The sequence below is a fragment of the Squalius cephalus genome (genome assembly GCF_949319135.1).
Source record: "Squalius cephalus genome assembly, chromosome: 4".
Taxonomy (NCBI): domain Eukaryota; kingdom Metazoa; phylum Chordata; class Actinopteri; order Cypriniformes; family Leuciscidae; genus Squalius; species Squalius cephalus.
The window spans coordinates 42,218,463-42,242,110 of record NC_137125.1 but is presented as its reverse complement, the minus strand read 5'-3'; the positions used below and the strand labels follow the sequence as shown (position 1 = coordinate 42,242,110).

At 35.8% G+C, this 23,648-nt stretch overlaps 2 protein-coding genes across 5 annotated transcripts; both read left to right on the top strand.

Annotated features, from left to right (window-relative positions):
- Window positions 1-307: 307 nt before the first annotated feature.
- Window positions 308-9,094, top strand: recql (RecQ helicase-like). Of its 4 annotated transcripts, none has more exons than XM_079868945.1 (16): window positions 308-626; window positions 1,110-1,160; window positions 1,551-1,769; window positions 1,985-2,164; window positions 2,255-2,361; window positions 2,450-2,648; window positions 2,724-2,890; window positions 2,982-3,057; window positions 3,626-3,774; window positions 3,860-3,977; window positions 4,461-4,599; window positions 5,490-5,581; window positions 6,035-6,251; window positions 6,329-6,455; window positions 7,889-8,028; window positions 8,414-9,094. In XM_079868945.1, exons 2-15 carry the CDS (start codon window positions 1,145-1,147, stop codon window positions 8,003-8,005), a joined length of 1,923 nt encoding a protein of 640 aa, XP_079725071.1. In that variant the 5' UTR covers window positions 308-626; window positions 1,110-1,144; the 3' UTR covers window positions 8,006-8,028; window positions 8,414-9,094. The 4 variants fall into 4 exon arrangements, with proteins under 4 accessions (XP_079725071.1, XP_079725070.1, XP_079725068.1 ...); XM_079868944.1 differs by having other exon boundaries at window positions 7,862-8,028; XM_079868942.1 differs by lacking the exon at window positions 7,889-8,028.
- A 441-nt stretch (window positions 9,095-9,535) lies between these two features.
- Window positions 9,536-17,898, top strand: itfg2 (integrin alpha FG-GAP repeat containing 2). The gene is made up of 12 exons (XM_079868951.1): window positions 9,536-9,769; window positions 9,955-10,050; window positions 10,143-10,184; window positions 10,850-11,024; window positions 11,109-11,248; window positions 11,328-11,476; window positions 11,566-11,660; window positions 12,871-12,924; window positions 13,189-13,280; window positions 13,498-13,615; window positions 16,224-16,397; window positions 17,738-17,898. Exons 1-12 carry the CDS (start codon window positions 9,674-9,676, stop codon window positions 17,815-17,817), a joined length of 1,311 nt encoding a protein of 436 aa, XP_079725077.1. The 5' UTR covers window positions 9,536-9,673; the 3' UTR covers window positions 17,818-17,898.
- Window positions 17,899-23,648: the final 5,750 nt, after the last annotated feature.

Below are 23,648 nucleotides of genomic sequence, written 5' to 3'. Positions count from 1 at the left end.
AATGGCACTCTTGCTCACTCTGGACCAGTTTTCGATATCAAAACTAGCAAATAGTGGAAGACCAATGATAACATGACTTGAAGCATGCAGTGCTATTTTCATCACATGAAAGTGGAAATGCTGAGAATTCTAATAGAATTCTGTATCCACAGCATCCACTCTTTGACATTGTTGGTAAACCAATTAAATAAACTAGTGCACATGTAAAAAGAGTGTTGAAGTGTGTGTAGTGTTTTCAGGATTTTAATGTCTACAGTCCACAGCACCAAACGTTTTATTGACTTTTATTATGAAAAATAAAACCCACTTCCTGGTCTCAATGTTTAACAGTGTTGAAGGTCTCTATAATTTGCAATGCATTTATTACATAAAACCGTTATACTACCCCCAGTAAATCATCCTTGAAATGCATAAATAACTACATTGAGTTTAATCAGTATTTGTGATACGATAACAGTAGGTTTATTTTTCTTTTGCACAAGACTCTTGTCTCGTCTGAACTCTTGTATTTCCATGTCCGTGATTGGTCAGTTTCCCGATTAATTGTCGCGTGGGGCAACGAGGACTTCATCTGGTGCAAACAAGAGAAAGTGAAAATAAAGCAGAGAGCTTATGATCACTCAGCGGTGAGTTAGCAGAAATGCGTTTTGATGTGTTATTCCTAACATAATATAAATTCTGTTGAACATGGCGCGCTTCTGAACACGTTTTTGTCGTACAAAAATATAACGTATTTCATCTATTATCCAATGCAACAGTAATAATCATACAAGCGTCATGCAAAATTGTTTAATAATGGTGAAGATGGTCTGTTTAAAATGGTTGGCCTAAAATGGTCTATCGTTAATTGTCTTAATATTTTGTTCAAAGACTCGATATTATTGAAATGATGCATCTATTACGAGTTTTTATTTTATTTTTATAATCATAATTTTAATCTTGTTTCCCAGTAAACATCCTTTAAACCACAATTATTTAAAAAGAAAAAAATCACTAAATTTGGTTTGTTTATGCTTTTAAACAAGAATGGAAAGTTTCCAGTGAACAAATCTTCTTTATTTAGATTTTCTACTGTCTATGCAAAAATACTGATTAACTTTCTCTTACAGTCATCATAATCTGTGCCTTTGAAGAACTGTATAAAATGGCAAATAGTACTGGTAAGTATCTCTTGTCTTCTGCATTATATATGCTCATATATGTCATGTGTGTGTGTGTGTGTCTATGTGAGAAAAGTGTGCATGTGAGTGGACGAATTAGACTGTCAGGATGTGTCTTCTTATTCCCTTGAGGAGTGAGGCAGGTAAGCATACTGGTGTGACTTTCATCATTATATCTCTCTGTGAAGCTCGGCTCATTAGAGATGCAGAGGTGAGAGACACTGGGAATTATGCAGCAGTCCTTCCTGGAATCCTGGAAATACTGCTTAGGGCTTGTGTGTTGCGTAGAAAACGAGTGCATGGACGAGCATAGCGTACACGCTCCCTAATAAATGCGTACAAGTTTAGTATCTTCGAGACTGAGACTAAAGAAAGTCCTTTTCTTTGCAGATGATGCTCAAGCAGAACTGGACTCAGTGGAAGCAGAGTTAGAGATGGTGGAACTGCAGATCTCTGAGCTGCTGGAGAAACAGACAAAGCTGAACTCCAGGAAAAACAAACTCCTGAAGAACCTGGAGGGAGCCTGCAGCTCGGCACAGCCCTCCGGATCCAGCAAAGCTCCTAAACCCTCATTCAGCAAAAAGGACCTACAGCACTATGAGGAGTCAGGTATCGCTCATTTTCAAATAAATTATATTTACAGTGCTTTTCACAATACATATTGTTCCAAAGCAGCTAAGTGACTTTTGCAAATAAAAAATTAGGATGCATTAATTTAATCAAAATCAGTCTAGCCACATAGTATTTAATGTTAAATGCTAAAGTTAAACTGCAGAGATGTAATGGGTTATCTACATTATTTTTGTTTGTTGCTCTGTCATCAGATTTCTCATGGTCTAAAGAAGTTCAGGCGAAGCTGTGTAGTGTGTTCCAGCTCTCCAAATTTCGTCCCCTGCAACAGGCGGCCATCAACCTTAGCATGTCAGGGAAAGACCTTTTCCTGGTAATGCCCACCGGAAGAGGGAAAAGCCTGTGTTACCAACTTCCAGCTCTCTGCTCTAAGGGTTTGTGCTTTCATAGACATTTTGGTAGATGAAGAACATATTTTGAATGCTTTGATGTGAATTCCTGTGCATGTCTTTGTGTGGTCGCAGGTTTTACTTTAGTTATCGCCCCGCTGGTGTCTCTCATGGAGGATCAGCTGATGTCTCTGAAGTCCAATAATGTCTCGGCGGTAACTCTTAATGCCTCCAGTACAAAGGTACAGTATGACAGATGTACTTTGTACATCTCTGTAGATGTAGAGTTTTGATTCACGTTCAGGTGCTGATATTCATGTGCATCTGCAGGAGGACTCTAAGCAGGTCCTGGCAGGGATGATAGATAAAAACAGCCCCTTCAAGTTGCTCTATGTAACCCCAGAGAAAATTGCCAAGAGCAAACTACTGATGTCCAAACTCGAAAAGGCCTATAACATGGGTCTGCTGGCACGCATCGCTGTGGATGAAGTTCACTGCTGTAGTCAGTGGGGGCATGACTTCAGACCAGGTGAGGTTTTTCATCATCCAGGCTGAGTAAAGCTTCTAACCCATCATTTAATTCGTACTTAATTCCTTTTTTTAGATTACAAGCTCCTGGGTATCCTAAAGCGCCAGTTCCCAAATGTCCCATTGGTCGGACTGACTGCCACCGCAACCAGCAACGTTCTTAAAGATTGCCAGAAGATACTATGTGTTCAGGAACCCATCACTCTGACAGCACCGTTCAACAGACCAAACCTTTACTACGAGGTTTGCAAATCATTACATTCTTCTCTTGATGTCACTGCTAGAAGAGTGCCGAATAAGCAGATCAGAGTAATTTGTCATCTCACTTTTACAGGTTTGTTTTAAAGATAATGTAGACTGTACCGACCAAATTGCAGCATTGATCAAGGGAAGATACAAAAACCAGTCAGGTAAATCAATTCAGTTGCTATGAGTAAATGGCCCTTCACACCAAGGATATAAAGTTTTAATAATTGTTCTAATTTCAAATCCAGACTCAAAACACATCTGTTTAGCTATGCATTTAATGAATGAGCACTGTGCCGCTGTTCGTCCGACTGTTTGTACTGTACTGTATTCTATTTTATTTTTCTAAACTGTTTTAATTATTCTCATTTCTTTTTATTATTTTAATTTCTTCTATGTAAAGCACTTTGAATTGCCATTGTGTATGAAATGTGCTATATAAATAAACTTGCCTTGCCTTGCCTTGCCTAATTTGATGAGAATCACAGCTGTATTGATAAAAAAAAAAAAATTCCAGCTGATGAACAATATAAACATTGACAACTAATCAGAGCTTGATCATTTAAAGTGGCAGTTGGTATAACGGCAGTGTGTGCTTAGATTAAACATATCGTTATTGTGCTTTATGTTTTTATCATTGTTGTGAACGGGCCTTTATGCTCTGCAAATTATTCACTATTTATTCGAAAACTATTTCATAAAAAAATAAGTGTAAACAAATTGTATTTGCAGGAATCGTGTATGTGTTCTCCCAAAAGGATGCAGAAGTTGTGGCTACAGACCTGCAGAAGAGGGATATTCTTGCTAAGCCGTACCACGCCAACATGGAGCCTTCAGATAAATCTCTGGTGCATCAACGGTGGTCCACCAAGAAGATCCAGGTTACACCTGCTGATTTGCTGTTGATGTCGCCTGTTTTTTATTTGTAATGTTCCCTCATGTTATCTTATTGTTGTGTCTGTGCAGGTGGTCGTTGCCACTGTGGCTTTTGGAATGGGCATTGACAAGGCTGATGTACGATTTGTTATCCATCACACCATCAGCAAATCTATTGAAAATTATTATCAGGAGAGTGGACGTGCAGGTAGGCATCATCCTGATACTTTTATGTTGACGTTTTCTTTCACACAAGATGAACTTTACTACTAAAAGTTTCCATGAAATGGAAATTCACCCTGTCTATTTTCTAAACGTTTTTTTTTTTATTGATCTTATTGTAAATAAATCATCCATGCAAATGTTTTTTGAGCTCGTAATGTTTTATCAAAATGTCATAGCTCAATCTTGCTGTAAAATGACAGACTTCTCTCTGGTCACGTATGCTGTATGACTTTTAGTCTGCTTAAATCCCGCTCCTTTCTTACAGTCAGGGTTAGTCAACTGCAATGTCACATTTAGATCTACCTTCATCCAATCAACAACCGATGGATGCCAATGAAGTTCATGCCTTATAATTTTCTTTTTTGATATTCTGTTTCACTCAGACGTGTCAAAATTCAAAAGAAAGGGTCTGTTGCTACTTCTGTTACACCTTGACTTTTTTTTCTTTACTTTTTATTTTTTCCAGGAAGGGATGATGGCCCAGCAGATTGCATTGTGTTCTTTGGGTTTATGGATATCTTCAGAATAAGCACAATGGTTGTGATGGAGAATACTGGGCAGCAGAAGCTAAAGAATATGATAGCATATTGCCAAAATGTGGACAGGTGAGTCAGAATACACAGGATTTTCAGAATACCAATGACTTGGCTCCTGGTTTTTGTTTCTAATTTTAGATTTTTCAGTTTGTGAAACATTGTTCTGTGTTTTCTCTTCTTTTCAGTGTTACTCTATGGTGTATATAGTGACAGGAAGATCAGATTATTTTAAACACTTTTGTTTCCTCTCGTTCAGCAAAATGAACTAACCTTTATTCAAGTAATTTCATTCATTTGAACTGAGTTTTTAAAATGTTAAATTCCAAATTCCCTGTACACATTCACAGGCACATCTTTTAGCATGTTCTAAATGAGGAATTAATGCAGCCAAAGATAAATTATGAAACGCATGATTAGTTCACCTACCGAGTCTTTCATTCCTTTGTCAGACGCATTGAACAACCCATTACAAATGCCTTATATGTTAACTCCATGTGGCCTGTTAGTTTTATCAGTGCTTCTTAGACCTGTCCTGGCGACCCTCCTCCCCCACTGCACACTTGGGTTGTGTCTGGAAAAATTAGGCACCTGACTTGTTGCCTCGCTGCCTTATCGGGCATTGACTTTATAGGCAGCGTTTGCGCATGAAAGGCGAAATGGTTGAATGACCTACAGCAAAATTGAGCAAGCTTTTGTGACAGCCAAGCAAATATTTAATAAAACATATATTTACACTCAAACTGACCACCAACCGCAACGTTCAGATGTAATTTTTATTTAGCTCAACTGTCACAGAATGGATAGCACAGGATATCAAAAGGAATGAAGGATACATTATGCTGGCTTCAAAAATCGATCAGATGAGACCGGAAGTTAGTTATATGACTGTTGATTTAAGGGTTGTATGGAATTAAATGTTTTTGTTTTTTTTAAGACAAGACTCTTATGTGTGTGCATAGGTGTCGTCGTGCTATGATGGCCATTCATTTTGACGAAGTTTGGAATGATGAAGAGTGCAACCAAATGTGCGACGTCTGTCGTCACGGCAATGGTAAAGCATTTCTTACCTACCTTAATGTGCTTGTACATTTACCATTGCTTGGTGAATTTTCACTGTCGACATCCAGTCATTTTAATAGGAGTCCAATCTACAATTGGGAATTTCGTTTGAGGATGAAAGATTTCCCAACGGGTTCAGTTGGTCACACAAATTGACCGTGTTGACCAATAGATGCTTGGTTTGAAAGTGACGTCTGTGTGAGCTGTGATTCATTTATATACACCAGGGGCGCCCAATCCTGTTCCTGGAGATCTAGCTGGTTTAGGTGTGTTTGATCAGGGTTGGAGCTAAACTTTGCTGGAAGGTACATCTCCAGGAGCAGGACTGGGCACCCCTGATCTACACAATAGACAATTGACCATTTGCTCGGACAATTTCGCCTAATATGACCACACCTTAACTCAATCAGGCCAATTATGCAATGGGTGATGGTTCTTTTTTCAGACTACATCACAATGGACATCACCCAGCATGCTCGAGACGTTGTTGAGGTAGTAGAAATGGCCGGCTCTATGGATGAAAAACTGACCCCTCTGAAAGTCTGCGATGCTTGGATGGGCAAAGGGCCCGCTAAGCGGCGCAAAACGATAAAGGTCACGTCCTTGTCACGCTTGGAGGTGGAGTCCATTATCACCCACCTTTTGTTGCATGACTACTTCAGGTACTTTGACAGATTCTGAACTATTTCCTTTCCATTTTTAGATTTATTCTCTAACTCTTTTCTTTTTTATACATAAGTGAGGACTTTAGCTTCACTCCCTACACAACCTACTTCTACTTGAAGTTGGGCCGTAAGGCATCTCTCTTGAAGAACGGCAGTCACTCAATCACTATGAAGATGAGGAGAGTGGTGTCACCTGCTACCGTAAGACAGTCAACAAAATCAGCAGGCATTTTTTATATTTCAAGTAGCAAGTAGTCCTGTTTTTCTTCTAGCAAATTCTAGATTTAAACTTTTCCTAATAGTTGTTTGATTAATTCTTTCCTGAACCTCTTTCAATGGTGACGATTGGCCAGATTAATTTTAAACATCTCCTCTAATTCTTTTGTTACTTTTTGCTACATGATGGTAATACAAATATTTATTGTATTTGCTTTGGACTTTTGCTTAATTTAGTGTTGTGTATAAAACTTCAGATTATATTTATTGAATCTGGCCTTTGGTCTCTGCTCTGTAGTATTTACTGAGCTTTTTTGTTTATCTATTTTATTGTACCTCTTCCAGTCTTATTGTGTTTCAGGTAGATGCCATCATAGTGTTTGAGGGGAGCATCACAGTTCATTTAGTTAACATGCTTTTTTACTCAGTAACTAACACATTCATAAAGTGTTTGTGTAGCTTAGTAATTTCATCACCAAACTACAAATAGTTAGCAATCAAATTGAGCAAAATGTTTCCACCCAATTAGTTTAGGTCAGTAAAACTAAAATAAAGTTAGTTCAAACAAATGTTTTTGTTAAACCAACAAGTCTTTCTCTTTACTGAAAAACACAAAACATTTATTTTAATAATGTACTCTCCCAATGCAGTCCCATGCAATACATGGTGGGAACTACAGATCCACTGCCCAGTTGTTAACAAAATATTATGTGTGTAGTTCCAACACAAAGAGTTTAATTTAGCTTCCATTTTACAAATTTAGGTGGATTGAACATTGAAATTAATTTGAGACACAATGTTCATGAATTGTCTTGCATTAGCTCATTTTAACAAAGTAAAATGAATGCAAGTCTTGAACATTTTGTCACGTGTTTTCTTGTTTTATCCACTTAAATTTGCTAATTCAATTTGAACAAGCAGCAAAAATCTTTTTATTTGATTGTAATTTAGGTTGGCTGTGTCAAAGATCATACTGTATCCTTAAATTCTCTAATCAGAATCGTTTGAGTGGTATGTGATTTCTGGGCCTTGTTAAGAGGAATATTGTATTAGAAAATTACATTATTAAATTACAATAAAATTATTAGAAGGATTTCAGAAGATCAATGTGCTCCAGTTGATGCAAAAACAAATTGGACTTCCTCTCAGTTTATGCATTTACCACCCTCTAAACATCCCTTTCCCAGCAGTCATAGTGGAATTGGATCATCTACAAACAGTGGCCCAACATGTAATACAAGCATTTTCCCATCACGAGTGAAACCTCTTCAGTTGGAGGTGTCACTTCAGCTACATGGTCCCTCTTTGAACATGCAGTAACCCCTTGTATTTCTTGTGTTCCTACAGTTTATAGTGACCACTCATCCAAATGATTTTTAAAACTCCGACAGGTAAAGAGCTGTTGTGCCGCCCCACAGGTAAAGAAAGTGTCAGAAAGTGCCGGGGACAAAAGTAGTGCCAAAGTAGAAGGAAAAAGACCGGCTGACAGTGACTACAAAAAATCAGTGGCCAAGAAAGTCAAGACTCTTCCCTAGTTCGTAAGGAGAAGAAAGCAAAAGTACAGTTCACTTACTCCATATTCTCAAAAGCATGTAGACATTGCCTAAGAATATTTAAGCGTTTAATGAGGGAAACATCTACCACTTTCTTTTTTTTCTTCCTGCTTGTGCTCATGTTTTACAAGTGTCACCTATCATGCATGATGTTTATTGCACCCCAGAGTTTACATCAAACCTCATTTTTCATTTCTTTGCTATGAAATATTCTTAAAATCTTTAATTTATTGTGTCCGCAAGTGGTGTTTTGATATGCATGGAGTTTTGTAGAGAAAATAAACATTAGAATTGAAGCTAACCATAGCCAATAACCTTACTATACCTCTGCATTCATCTTAAAGACAGACCTACTAATTTTAATAAATCTTATTTCTTCTCTTTCCTCAGGATGTTCAAGCGGTTGATTCAGAAAAGGAAGCAGAGACCGCATTGATTGATGTGTCCAATTTGGCCATTGAGGGACATAACAAAACTAAAATCTTTAAGAATCACCAAAACATAGAGAAGAAACTCGCTCAAAACCACATTGAAAGTCTTCCTTCAGAAGCTAGCGAGTATGTAAAGCCAACCTCCGTATTTGAGGTTGATGTCGAGGTCAACCTCGTACAAGAACAGGACTGTGCAAGTGAAGAAGAAAAGAGTCTTAAAAACGACCCCGCCCAGCAATCTTTATCACAAAAAAGGAGGCGAAACCCACTGCCAACTCAGAACCTGGTTAGCACTCCTTCTGAGCTATCTATCGTCTCTTCGGGTTCCGTGGAGGAACTACACCATCTGCGCAGTTACTATAACAAACAGTTAAGAAGAATCAACTACATTTCCCAAGAGCACTTGCAAAGCTCCCAGCCTGGGATGCTGACTTGTATGACGGAGCCCTTCAAAAGCCTCCGTTTCCCTTCGAGGACGACCATATCCAGAGGTGCCAGGAATTTATGGACTCGTGTTAGTATGAGGAGGAAGCTCATACAGTGAATTATTTTCCTTTCTGTTCTGTAAACCTGACCTACATTTTTCAATAGTTTAAAGATCTTTTTGTTAAATAAACTTAATTGGATGAATCTGACTAGATCTTATGGTGTTGGTTAATTAATTGTTGGAATGTTGTTGTTATTTTTTTTACTTTTTGAGGAGAAAAACAGGCAATTATAACTGCTGTGGTGGTAAAACAAAACTATAAAAAATGTGGTGATAATTTTAGCCTTATATATCTCACATCTTTCAAACAACTGAGATTGGTTGGCGATTTCATAAAACTTTTTAGGGGATTTTACAGGTTTTTTTTATTTTATTTTTTATTTTCATTTTTATGGAAGCCGTGATACATTTTTTTTTTCAGGATTATTTGCTGTTCAGAAGAACAACATTTATTTGAAATAGGAATATTTTGTAACATTATTAAATCTACTATTATTTTTGATCAATTTAATGCATCATTGCTGTATAAATATTAATTTCTTTAGTGTATGCATGGGGGACTCTTATATTACAGTTTCCACGGACTTTTATTTTGAAACGACGAAGCTCAAACTGATCATGTGCATTTGTTTGTACTGGATGCAACTGCAAGGTGTATCTGAAATATGAGTGTTTTTACTGCTGTTTAATACATTTTAATCGTTAGTCTGCAGTGTGTAAAGTTGAAAGGTCATGCGCTCGGTAAGTTATGTGCAGCGCGTGAGTTTAGACTTCACAGGAACACTCTTTCCTCACGCCATCTGTCTTGGAGATGCAGATAATGACTCGGTAAGTTACAAAAGTGTGTGTGTACTGTATAGAATGTGTATAGTAGACAGAAGTGAGTTTATGACACGGTGTATTATAATATCTGCCAGGTCATATATGGCTGGTGTGTATCGCTGTCATATTTACTAGTGTGTCTGTTACAGTAAGTTTTCTGTTCATGAAGTAAACCAGATGTTTTTCTGCAGTTGAATGAGCTGGTGGTGGGTGACACTAGTGGGAAGCTGTACATCTATAAAAATGATGACTGTAAGCCGTGGATCACGCGAACATGTGTTGGCATGGTGAGGAGTTCACTTTACTGATGTACATGGTTGAATAGTGATAGATTTCATGATGAATGTATTTGAATCAGTCAAGCTGTTGTTATTCACAGTTAACATGTGTTGGAGTGGGAGATGTTTGCAACAAAGGAAGGGTAAGATTATCTTTCTCTGTCTTCCTCCCTTACAAAAAAAGTGCCTGTGATGGTATCAGATGATAATACCATGGTGTTGAACTATTACCTTATTCAATCATGTACCATGGTATTTACATAGTAATCCGAGATAATTAAAATGATATTATAATGGTACTATGTCCACAAACCATGATAATATATATATATATATATATAAAACAGATATATTTAACAGAATACAGTATTTTTAATGTATAAATAATATTATTGTTATATGTGTGTTTTATCTATAGTAAATACATTATTATTTAAAATATAATATTAATATATACTAATTAATATTAATTATAATTAAATTGTTTTTTTTTTCAATGTTATACGTGTAAAGATTTTTAATAAAACCTTATAACTTTATATCCAAGTAAATACGTAAGTTGTTATTTAATATATAACAATTAATATTTATCAATTAATTATACTTTCTACGTATTATTTTGTATTATTATTTATTTAACTTTTTTGAGCTCTCCAGATTCACTATTCATGGTTCAAAAAACATTGTCGTACCATGGTACATTTTGACAGTGTTCTTTCATTTTAATAAAATAAAAATCACATATCTTATGAATAGAAGTCTTGCATTGCTTCACATTTGTAACATGACTTTCTTTCTGCTCTGTCAGAACTTTGTTGTGGCAGTGGGTGCGGAGGGCTGGTTTCACCTGTTTGATATCAGTGCTTCTGCGGCCAAGTCAGACTCCTCAAGTCAGCAGGACGGCTCGCTTGGTGAAGAACAGAAGCCTAGTTACACCCAGCACATCCCCGCCAATACCAAAGCCATGCTCATCAGTGATATCGGTGAGGAGTTTGCATATGACATGCTCAAAGATCTTTAAACCTTTTTAAGTCATGAGAATATTGAAGTGTTTTGTGGCATGTAAGATGGAGACGGGCGCTGTGAGCTTGTCGTCGGCTACACGGACCGGGTGGTGCGGGCCTTCAGGTGGGAGGAACCTTCTGATGCTTCAGATGTGAGCTCTGGTCAACTGGTCTTACTGAAGAAATGGCTTCTGGAGGGTCAGGTACTGATTTAGATGCACCAAACGTCAGGCCAACATGAAGTCAAACTACTATTACAGCCTTTTTATCTGCTTTCGCCAGGTTGACAGTCTCTCAGTTAACCCAAGTCCAGAAGGTCTCCCTGAGCTCATGGTGTCTCAGCCTGGCTGTGGCTATGCTATTCTGACGTGCTCTTGGACACAAGAGGGCGCTGCAGGACCTGGGGATGAAAACACGGCATCTCCTAGCAAGTGAGAGAATCACAGCTAGGTACTAAATAATTCAAAACATATCCAGAACTGAATTTGGGAGTAATTCAGCGTGTGCTGTGTGTTCCCAGGGAGGGTTCTTCCAGAGACGTTGTCCTTCATCTTACCTCCGGACGCATCCATAACAAGAACGTGTCCACTCATTTGATAGGTAGCATTTGCAGAGGTACTGAGAGAGCATGCTCACACACATTTAGATTGAATACTGCACATGCAGCACACATATCCTTACAAAATTTGCAGTTGGCCGAGTATAGTATGACTCAATAAGTCACTAGTAGTTCAGATTTTTACTAGCTCTCCCAAGATTTTCACTGGCTCACCACCACAAAAAAAATGATCAGTTTAATGGGATTGGTCGATATTTGATGTAGGATTTAACTTTGCTATCTAACACTTGCTTAAATGTTTTTATCTTTAAAAAATATGTTTTACTCTGTCTATTACAATGTGTTAAGATTTCTAAATTCACTTGTAGGATTTAAAACAATTCATAACTTGTGGTATTTTATTTTTTAGTTTATTTACACAATATAATAAAGAATTTTAATATTGGCCATTTATTGCTTATTGGCAGTAACATTAAAATTATAATCAAATTATAAATAAAGTATTTTTAATAAATAAATGTTATTTTAATTAAAATAATAAAGTGTACATATAATATTTAGATTTTTTAGAGAATTGTGTATATAATATATATTAAAATGTTTTTGTAGTTAATAACAAAATAATAATCAAATTATATATATTTTTATTTTTAATAAAAAAATACATTTATTTATTTACTTGGTTATTTTCTAATTATTTATTAATTTATTATTTTAAACATTTATTTTTTTAAATATAGTATATATATGAAAATGTATTTATATAATAATTAGGGCTGTCAAACGATTAATCGCGATTAATCGCATCCAAAATAAAAGTTTGTGTTTACATAATATATGTGTGTGTACGGTGTATAATTATTTTCTATATATAAATACACACACATGCATATATATATTTAAGAAAATGTGTTATTTATATATAAAATATTTATATATAATATAAATTATTTATAATATAAATATATATACACAGTATATACATGAAAATATTTCTTAAATATATACATGCATGTGTGTGTATTTATATATACAAAATAATTATACACCGTACACACACATGTATTATGTAAAAACAAACTTTTATTTTGGATGCGATTAATCGTTTGACAGCCCTAATAATAATATTTATATTAAAATGTAATTATAGCTATTATATCATGTATAAAAGTTGTTGTAATATTAGTCCATCGCTAATCACAAATCATTCTCAGAATTTAACAAACAAGCAAATCTAATGACATGACTTGTTTCTGTTTTCTGCAGGTTCTAAGGATGATTCGTCTAAAGGTGGCCTGTTTGCTCTTTGCACTCTAGACGGTGAGTGTCTGATTAGTCCACTTCATTATTTGATGTAGTAGAGAAAACATGAGCCCAGCACATGTGTTTTCTCTGTTCACTCTGTTCTTTGGTCACTCTGGGCTCAGGTGTGTATAAAGATTGGCTTTTTACTCTAAAAGTGCAGGCTTGTTCTTCACGTCATTGTTACACAGTACAAATTCAAACCTGATTGTTTGGACAGCAATGGACTGATGTTATTGGTTAGCTGTTGTTGTTGTTTTTCGTTGAATGGTGGTCTTCCAGGAACGCTGAAGCTCATGGACAGCTCTGAGAAGCTCTTGTGGTCTATGCAGGTGGACCACCAGCTTTTTGCTCTCCAGAAGCTGGATGTCACTGTAAGTCTGGGTGTACAGTGGCCCCAAAAACTATTTAAGTGCATATACAGTATATATAATTGAATCACATATAAAATATCAAACCATCTGCAAAGAAATGATACTAGAACTTTTCTATGTTCATGTTTCAGAAATGATTGACTACCAGAAAATGCATCAAAAAAGTGCTCTACCTGATGTGTATTAGAGTTTGGTGTGTTTTTGTACATGTGTTAAGGGCGATGGGAGAGAGGAAGTGGTGGCCTGTGCCTGGGACGGCCAGACTTACATCATCGATCATACGCGTATGGTGGTCCGATTCCAGTTTGATGAAAATGTGAATGCATTCTGTGCGGGTGAGCTTCTCTTATAGTCTCTACCAGGATGAATCTTATCATTTTTCGTCAAGAACATGTTCGGAACACATTCACCCCCAAATATAAAAAAATAAATAAATCTTATACTTAAAATATATTACATTTTGCTTTAAGAAAATGTTTTCCATTGTGATATTATTTTCATGCCAATTAAATTCAAAGCATATTTCCCCCCAAATTCTCATTACTGTAATTACAAAACATCTCATTCTTTACATTTTTTTTTTACATATACAAAAACTCGTTGTTGTTACACTTTACAGCATGATCAAATTCTTGTAAAATATTGGCCAAACAACATTTACCCACGGATTCACAGACAAGGCTTGAGCCTTGTCTCAGACTAAAATGATGTTTGAGGTGTTTTAACTGAAAGCAACTTGTGTTATTGTTTTGTCTCAAGATGCACACCAGTAATGTTTTTCTAAGGCACCTTTTTGTCCTAATTTAACAAAGGTCTAATCCTGGCTTAATCTAAGCCTTGTCTGTGAAACCAGGTCTGCATTCAAATGTCCACTCTTTAATATTTGGCCACTTCCTTAGGATGCCACAGCCACTGTAATTTCTGAACATGTGGACATCAAAACATGCAAATTCAGAGCATGGGTTTAAACTTTTATTTTGAAATCATGAGCAACAATTTCATATAATCACAAAACCAGTCACAAGTAGCACGGGTATATTTGTGGCAATAGCCAACAATACATTTTTCTTTTATGCTAAAAATCATTAGACTATTAAGTAAAGATCATGTACCATGAAGATATTTTGTAAATTTCCTACCGTAAATATATAAAACATTCATTTTTGTGAGTGAATGCAGCAAAATCGCGAACATAAATGGACAACTTTAAAGGCGATTTTTCTCATGTTTCGATTTTTTTTGCACCCTCAGATTCCAGATTTTCAAATAGTTGTATCTCGAACAAATATTGTCTTTTCCTAACAAACCATACATCAATGAAAAGCTTATTTATTCAGCTTTCAGGTGATGTATACATCTCAATTTCAAAAATACCCATATGATCCATATGACTGGTTTTGTGGTCCAGGGTCACATATTTAGAAGTCTATCTATCTATCTATCTATCTATCTATCTATCTATCTATCTATCTATCTATCAAAGATAAAAAGACTATTTTCCTTTTAATATTAATTTATGTTACTAGAAGGATCTGCAGGGTCTCATTTCTATACCTGTCTCTCTCATTTTTGCTTGCATCTTCCTGTTCCTTTTATCACCTTTTTTTCTCTTTCTTTCATCGCAGTGCACATTGGTGAAGTATTGAAACTGTTGCATTAGGAGAATTAAATTGCTAGATGTGATGCACACAAAAGCGTCATGACTTGCATTCATGTTGACATTGAAAGACCACTGACTCATGTACTACAAAGCCTCACACAGTACGTGTAATGTTTATCAGCTCATACACCTGTGTCTTCATTTTCTTCTGGTGAAAATGCAGAGAGCAAATGTGGAGGGAGTGTGCGCTCATTAAAATTCAGCCCCAGTCTCTGTGAGTCTGCTGTATGATGGGAATGTCGCGGAGAGGTGCTGCTCTTACACTCAAAGTCTCTCTGGAGAAAAACATATTCTAATGCTAAAGAGATCAGACGCCATGTGAAACATTATGTGGTCTTGTCTATACAGCACCAGTGAATTCTTGATCAGTGATTTCCATTCGAAGGTGTAAACAAAAACGCAGAGGTGTAATTTGATTTAATAAGCATTCATTCAAGCTTATCAGCTTGAAAAGTGTTGATCGATGTTTTTATAGTAGCGGTTATAGTAAACAGAGCCATACATTTACATATTTGAAACCATGGTTTGTGTCCAATTTAAACTAGTATCTGGTGGTAACTCAAATACATTTAAATGAATTAGACTACTGTAATCAATTTCATGTTTTATGTATATTGTCATGTCTCCGTGATTTCTGGTAAGGAACAGTGTAACCTTAACATATATTTTCTTTACATTACATGTAGGCAACAAGTTACTGGGAGACTTATTCATTATATATTTATTATTTTATTTTGAATACATGTTAATATTTTATATATAATATATTATAATATAAAATATGTTGTTTGTTTGCTTATTTTATTAATTAATTACATTTTGAGCTACAAGTCCGCTAGAAGATCTAGTCACTAATATGTAAACTAAGGTTACTAGTTGGTCTCTATGGGTGCTGCACAGAAACGTCATAAACAGATGTTTGACTTCATAAATGTTACCATAGAATTTATTTAAACAGGGCTAAAATGCTGTATTGACCAATCACAATCCAGTTCAACGGCTATCCATTTTATGAAATATTGAAACAATATTTGCTATTATTGTCTTAATCATGTTAACAGCATTAAATTACTAACTGATTGATAATTGGTTATGTAACAATGATATACATTTGTTACTTTATTATATATAGAGGTAGTTTTTTTTATTATAAATAAATACATTATTTATTATATAATGTAATAATTTACACATTTATAATTTTTGATTAAATGATCATTTTTACATTTTGTAATATAGTCTGTAATGTGTCCTTTTTGTCACGTTCCTGTTTCCTCCATTAGGTCAGTATGCATGTAAGGATGGGAGGAACAGCCCCTGCCTGGTCTATGTGAGCTTTAACCATAAGATCTATGTGTACTGGAGAGTGGAGCTGGAGAGGATGGAGCCCACCAACCTGCTGAGTGTGCTGGAAGAGAGACCCGAGTATCCAGACCTGCTTCACAGACTGGGAGTGGGTGAGTGGACGTCTGTGTGTGTGTGTGTGTGTGTGTGTGTGTGTGTGTGTGTGTGTGTGTGATTGTTTGTAGAGCTCAACATTGCCCACAGTCACCATCTGGAGGAGCAGGGGAAAAGATTGGATGTATAGGCAAGATCAAGTTTCTGAATGCATTTATAACTGAGCATGACTTTACATTATGAGTAATAAGCACTCATTAAGAAATCATATGGCAAAATATATTTATGAAACTCTGATTAAGTTATGATGGCCAATATGCAAGTTTTTTAATTCCGATCTAGAATTGTACGGTGTAAAATTGATTTTTCTGTTTGGACTGGTGAAAAAACAACCCCTGCAACAAATCCTGTTCTTCTGAAAGTGTTTTCATGCAAATTCCACCACAGAGGCTGAAGAGACTCTTGAAGTCGTGTTCTCGCGTCCCGTCATTTCAATGTCTTGGGACGCGGCATAATTTTGCCATCGTATTCAAAAGTGTTTGACTGGGCCAAAGGGGGGTCGGGTCATTCTGCTCACTCAGACTCCTGCCACATGCACAGTTGTTAATGAAAAGCCAGCTTGACTTCCTGGGGCCACTGTTAATTATTCATCCTCTGAGTCTGATTTTCAAAGCGCGATTAGCTAACCGTGCCACGGGACGCAGCCGCCATGAACTCCTGCAGGTGAGAGGAATCACGAAAGATGGAGAGCTATATACCATTAGTGATGTTTGTAGGATATAAGTGGAGATTTATACAAAATGAGGCTTTTAAAGCCGATGCGTTCACCAATAAATGTCACTGAATATTTAACAAATGTATTTTTTTCTTTTAATTCTAGGTTAATGACTGACGCCTTTTTAATTCCCTATGGGAAAATGTAAAAGATGAGGTTCGAAATTTCAATTAGTGGATTGGATGGTTTGTTTTAGTTGAATTTTACTTTATATAAAATGACAATTTTATGCAAATATATTAAAAAAGAATATTTAAAAAAGCATTAGAGGCATGAATTAATAAGCAAGGCTTTTTGGAGCTCCGATGCCCCTAACCTCCCACAATTCGTTTCTTGCCACTCTTAGTTTCCAAAATATCTTACATGAGTCTGAAGTGGATTCTGACAACAGCAAGGGCTCCTTTCGTACCCATTTTTGAATTTATAATTCATTTACACAATGCCTTTGGCCTGTTTCTGTGCACAACACACACACACACACACACACACACACGCATGCTTGAAATAAGCTTTTGTTTTTTTGCACACAGTCTTCAGTGTTTTACATTCTGCAGGAAAGCAGAGAATTATCACCATATAAAAGAATATAAACTATATGGGTGTGTTTGTTTGTGCAACTTACAGATATCAGTGACACTGTAGCGGTTCGGAAACTCATTGGAGACGTGCTCTACAAGAACATACCGAAAGACGGCACAGAGTGAATTTGAGAGAAACTCTCAAACACAGATCTTCATTTCTGTAAATAGACTTTTAATAAAACTACATCAGGATGTTTCCTTTGTGTCTATGCCTGTCATTTGCTGCTATTGCTTTTCAGTCCTTTCATTCGTCACAGTTTCCTTTCTGATCATTTGGAGCCATTTTTTGACCATAAGGTTCTATTGAAATTGGTGGAATATATGAATCATTCCTATTGCAGCTCATTTTTATACCCCCTTCACCATTTATTTATATATATATATATATATATATATATATATATATATTTTATATATATATATATTTTATATATATATATATTTTATATATATATATATTTTATATATATATATATTTTTTATATATATATATATTATATATATATATATATATATATATATATATATATATTTTATATATATATATTTACATTTTTACATTTTTTATTTATATATTTATTTATATATTTATTTATATATTTATTTATATATTTATTTATATATTTATTTATATATTTATTTATATATTTATTTATATACAAAATATATATATTTATATATATATAAATATAATTATAAATATATATATATTTATATATATATTTTGTTTATATTCAGAAAATATATCATATTTACATATTGATTTAAAAATCCCTTGTTATAAATGTAGCTTAATGTATTCTTTTTAATAAACTCATATTATTATTATTATTATTATTTTACAGTACTATACTAAAAAATACCTTCTTGCTATATAATAATTATTATTCATTATTATAATTCATTATATATAAATAAATAATAATTATTCAACTACTAATTCAATATCACATGTTATTCTTGTAATATTCCATACTAACAAAATCCTGTTCTTTAGTGACATCATCCTACAGGAAGTGACATCATTCTGATAAGAAAACAACAGCACAAACATCTATATTTTGTGGTATTAGTTGGTTTGTTTCACTTTAAAAGATTCTATAAAATAACAGAAATCATTTTTATATGGTCAAAATTTGAAGATGCTCAAAACATATTACTTTTGCACTTTGACACCCTCGTGTAAGCTAATTCTCAGTCCCTCACTGTGTAATGGATAACTTGAGCTTTTTATTTTTAGTTTCCACCTGGTTAAATTTTGTAAAGAATTATTAATGTTTAAATGTCTGAGCTTGTTTCGGAAAGTCTGGTGAATTACTTTAACACAACAAGCATGTTAATTTGTATAAAAAGTTACAGATTTCAAAAAGTACTTTGTAACAGGAATGACTCGAATAGCTTTAGTTTGCGTGGTATTGATTATTACTGAGCTGTGTTGAAGTCCAGGTGAAGAGTAATGGCTAGGAATAGAGCAAAAGGCCTCAGGGAAAGACTGGAATCATTGGGTGCTTCTCATTTCTTATTTGTGCATCCTCGTTTCCTTTCCGCGCGTCTTAGCTCCACACCTTTAGGATGCGAGGGAAGGTTAAACCTGTGTATCCTCGCTCATGACTCCTCAGGAAGCTTCCTCACTCCTCGTTCCTCTCCTCCTCGCAGTGCAATACAATCAGTTTCCAGGTCACGGGCTGGAGGACGGAGGAAACGAGGAAGCATCAATTTGAGTACTGAGAAGCACTCCTTGTGTCTGAAGTGTAGGAGAAGCCCAGGGGGAGGATTCCGTGTCCCACCACCTGCTCTGAGCCTGTGGAGCTTCATGCATTATCGATGGATTATGGAGATACTTTGCTTTCGGGAGTGCAGGAGGACGCATTGATTTCAGAGTTTTTGTGTGTGTGTTTGTGTACTTCAGAGCAAGAGCAATGTTTGGCTCAGGTGTCATCATGCATTATGGGGTTTCTTGCTACTGAGGAGGGAGGACACATTGAAGTGTGTCCGTGTCTGCAAATTCAGTTGTACTGAAACACTGTCAGTCCCCTGTGTGTCTGTCTGCCCTTGAGGCGTTTCTGAGCTCTGCACTGCCGTTCACCGCAGAACACTGGGGATATAGTTGTTCTCCAGACACAGCTTATGTACTCAGTGAACACAAACATCACTTTACCCTTTCAAGTGTTCACATGCTGGCGTTCAATAACTGGGAATCTTCTGAAGGTGAACGAAACAGATTACTGAAGTCAGTAAATGCTAAACGTAATGTGTTGTTTTGGCTTTTTCCAAGTCAGAATGGGCTTTTAGGATTTCTCCCTTAAAAGATATGTACAAAAACATGATACTCTCAAAGCTAAAAAAGAAATTATAATCTTATAATTATCAAGTTATAAATAAAAAGTAATAAATTATAAATAATAATAATAGTAGTAATAATAATAATAAAACACAATTTTTCAACTTATAATTAATATACTTTTTCTCTTTGAGTGAAAGGGTACCAAAAAAAAGCAAACCCTATTTAGCTGCTTTCCCCAAACACTGGTCTTGTGCGGTGTTATTTTAGTATTATTTATATTATTTATTAATATTTTGAATTAGCTTTTATTTTTGTATTTTCTGTTTTTATTTTAGTAATAATGTAACATGCTTTTGTAATTTTTATCTTTTTTTATATTTCAATTAAAAAATTTAGTTTTACTCATTTTAGTTCTTCAACTTATTTTCCAAGGCAACATATCTACTTCCTTTTATGTTTTTCATCAAATATTTAATTTCAGCCTTGTTTCAATTACTGAAAACGATTTTTAGTTTCAGTTTTAGAATACATTAACATGACAACGATATGCTTAAAATGGAGACGTTTTTCCTTTGAGTTTTCCGCATATAGATGACACCGTTGTCAAAACGATCCCCATTCACACGGATCTGCGAAAACAACTAAAAACGCTGTATTCTGCTGCCAGACGCCATCAATTTCATTAGATGGTGATGAAACACTATTGATTGAACACTAAATACGTGTTTTTGTTGTTTACACGGAGACCGTTTTCAAAAACTTGCACTTTGAAACATGTTTTCAAAAGTTTACGTTTTCAGGCACACAAAATGGAGTTGTCGTGTTAATGAACGGCTAAAACGCATAAAAAGTCTTCCGTTTTTAGTTGAAAATGGTGTCGTGTAAACAGCCCCTTAGTTAACAATAACACTGGTCTTGTGTTTCAAAATGGCAGCCCCCATGTGGTGACCCATGCTGTGTAAAATAAAACATTTTTTTCTCAAGTACTATTCATTTCTTTGTTTAAAACGTTTTTTAGTTAGGAAGAAATTACTGTGTGCCTCATCTAATAGTGTTTGCGAGCACTAATGCATGAAGTCTACTGTTATTAATATATTTTGAGTAATATGACAGCAGTTCACTGACTGGAATTTAGCTTGATCCCTCAGCAACCCCAAAAAGCCATGCACAAAATGATTTGCCCTTAAAAGTGCAGAGTAGAATAAAGACACTGAATGGTCAGCACTCTCGTCAGTCTTATCACACTTCCTGTTTTACCGTAAATGGGCACAGTAGCCATCAGAGAAACCAACTCCTCAGGGTCACACTGTGAATTTAGTGGCGTTGTGTGCTGTATTATTGATAGTTTTTAGTCATAAGGAAACATTCATTTTGACGTGTCTTACTGGCACTTTGACTTTCTGACCCATATCTAAATGGGCTGTGCATTTGCTTAATTCCATGTGAACTGAACTTGTTGCCAGGCTGTAAGAAAACATTGCACACAAAAACTAGCTGATGTGAAGCCAGCAGAAAGCTGACCCTGAGAACAGACCTCCCTTGGGAATCTCTACAGCCAAAATATGAAAGATGGTTCAGCTCTGTTTGTTTGTGCTGCAGACTTTAGCAGTGGGTCTGTGTTTTAGTATTAAAAGCCTCAGGTGTTACTGATTGTAAAAGCAAAGATCACCTGTCATTGGCACTGAGAATCCTTTATCATTATTATGTCTCAATCCCTTGTTCGATATCAAGTGCACTTACTTGGAAGTTTCTAGGCCTGTTCCTTTGTCAATATCGTTCTAGTTCGCTGAAACATTACATAGAATTTCCCAGAATGCATCATTAAAACCATTGAGCATCTGCTGCATGCTATATTTATGAACCAGTGTAATGAACAATGTTGTCATTGTTTGTGACACTGGTTCACTGTCTGAAAGAACTGTCTGAAAGAAAAGCTGGCTGTTTTTATTTTGTTTATTTCACTGGCTGAAATAACTTTTAAAGGGTACTCAATTATTCATTACCTTTAGAAATCCAAGATTAGTTTGATGTACATCGTCTGAACTGTGTTATTACGACAATTATTGTCTTTTTAATTGTTACATACATTTAATAGTATATAACAAACATTGTAGATTGCAAAATGAAACTTTTTTTAAATTTTTGTTAGCTTATGTTTTTCTGGCTAACCGCAGGGTATACATTGCCTACTTAGCACACCGTTAACCGATTAGCATGTTAGCTTAGCCTATACCAGAGAATGTCTAATAAGGGGAGAAGTTCCACTCTCAGTAAACTTCCGGCTTCTGAACTGGTTGCAGTTCCACTCTGGTTCCATATGAGGGCGCTCACAGGACGAGTGAAGAATGAATGGAGGTCTATGGCGCTATACCCCACAAAATTCACTTTTCTCAGGATATAATTTATTGTCTAGTAATTTGAATGTATTCGAAAGGATGCAAAGAAATTACACATTGCTGGGTGTTAAGATTTTTTAGAGTCACTTATTTGCTTTAAAAAGTCTTTTAAAATGTCAATGACGTCATACACATCGTACGACCAGAGGTACTGCTTTACGGCAATCCTTCAGTCACTTTGGTGCTTTCGCGCTCTGCACTTTCTTTTCTCTCGAGGCATCGACAACACAGCTGACACAGGTAAATACACGTGCTAGAAGAGTTTTTGTTTTGTTTGTTTCTGGTCCCGCTTCGGATGCCACGATGCCATCAAGCGGTATCTCTGGTCGTAATCAGTCCTTCACTGGCCAATCAGCGTTCATTAGCAGAATGCTAGCGTGTTATGGGCCACAACAACTCAACCTGTAAGAAAGCGAAAGGACATAAGTACTCGTACATTCAACTTTCGACCTATAACCCATGTTGAACTTGCAAAACCTACAATCAAATCTGAGATTTCTCAACGGCAATCGGGTGAAAGAGACAAATTTAGCCGTCTAGCCCCATAGAGTCCCATTCATTTAGCATGGGCGATCGCCCCCAGTGGAACTCTGGTGGAACTACAACCAAAATTCGGTACAATAGGACTTAATAGGGAGTGGCCAGGCTCTCCGTATGCGGGCTCTGCCTATACCCTCAGCAAATGCTCAAATCAGACTGTTAGCTTAGCCTATATCCTGCACAGATTTTCAAATTAGCCTATTAGCTTAGCCTATATCCTGTGCAAAAGTTTATATTAGCCTGTTATCTTATTTTTGTTTGATCAGGCATTTCAAACTGCTACACCCTAGTGTCCTAGGTGGACTAAACTCCAGTGGACAAATTATTCATGGTCAAATATTGCTGTCTTCTCATGTCTCTCGGTCTCATGTCGATTGGCTGTTTCACAAAATAGGCAACTAAAAGTTGGTATGATATAGAGACCATCATATTACGTGTCTGTGATCGAAACTCCTTAGTCTGTGCGAGATGCTACTCTCTTGAAAGTGTTTTTGTGTGAATTTCATCACACAGGCTGAAGAGACTATTGTACCACATACACGTCATTTCAATTTTTCGGGGGCACAGAACAATTTGTTTTCCTTTCTGAACCATTTGAGTGGGTCAAAGGGGGTCAGAGAAGATTTCTTAGCAAAGATATATTGAATGCACCTGGGAAGCTCCAGGAAATAAAGAGAGAAAAAAAATGTGTGTCGTCTTCTCACTGCTCTCCAAAACTGAGCGACAGAATCGTT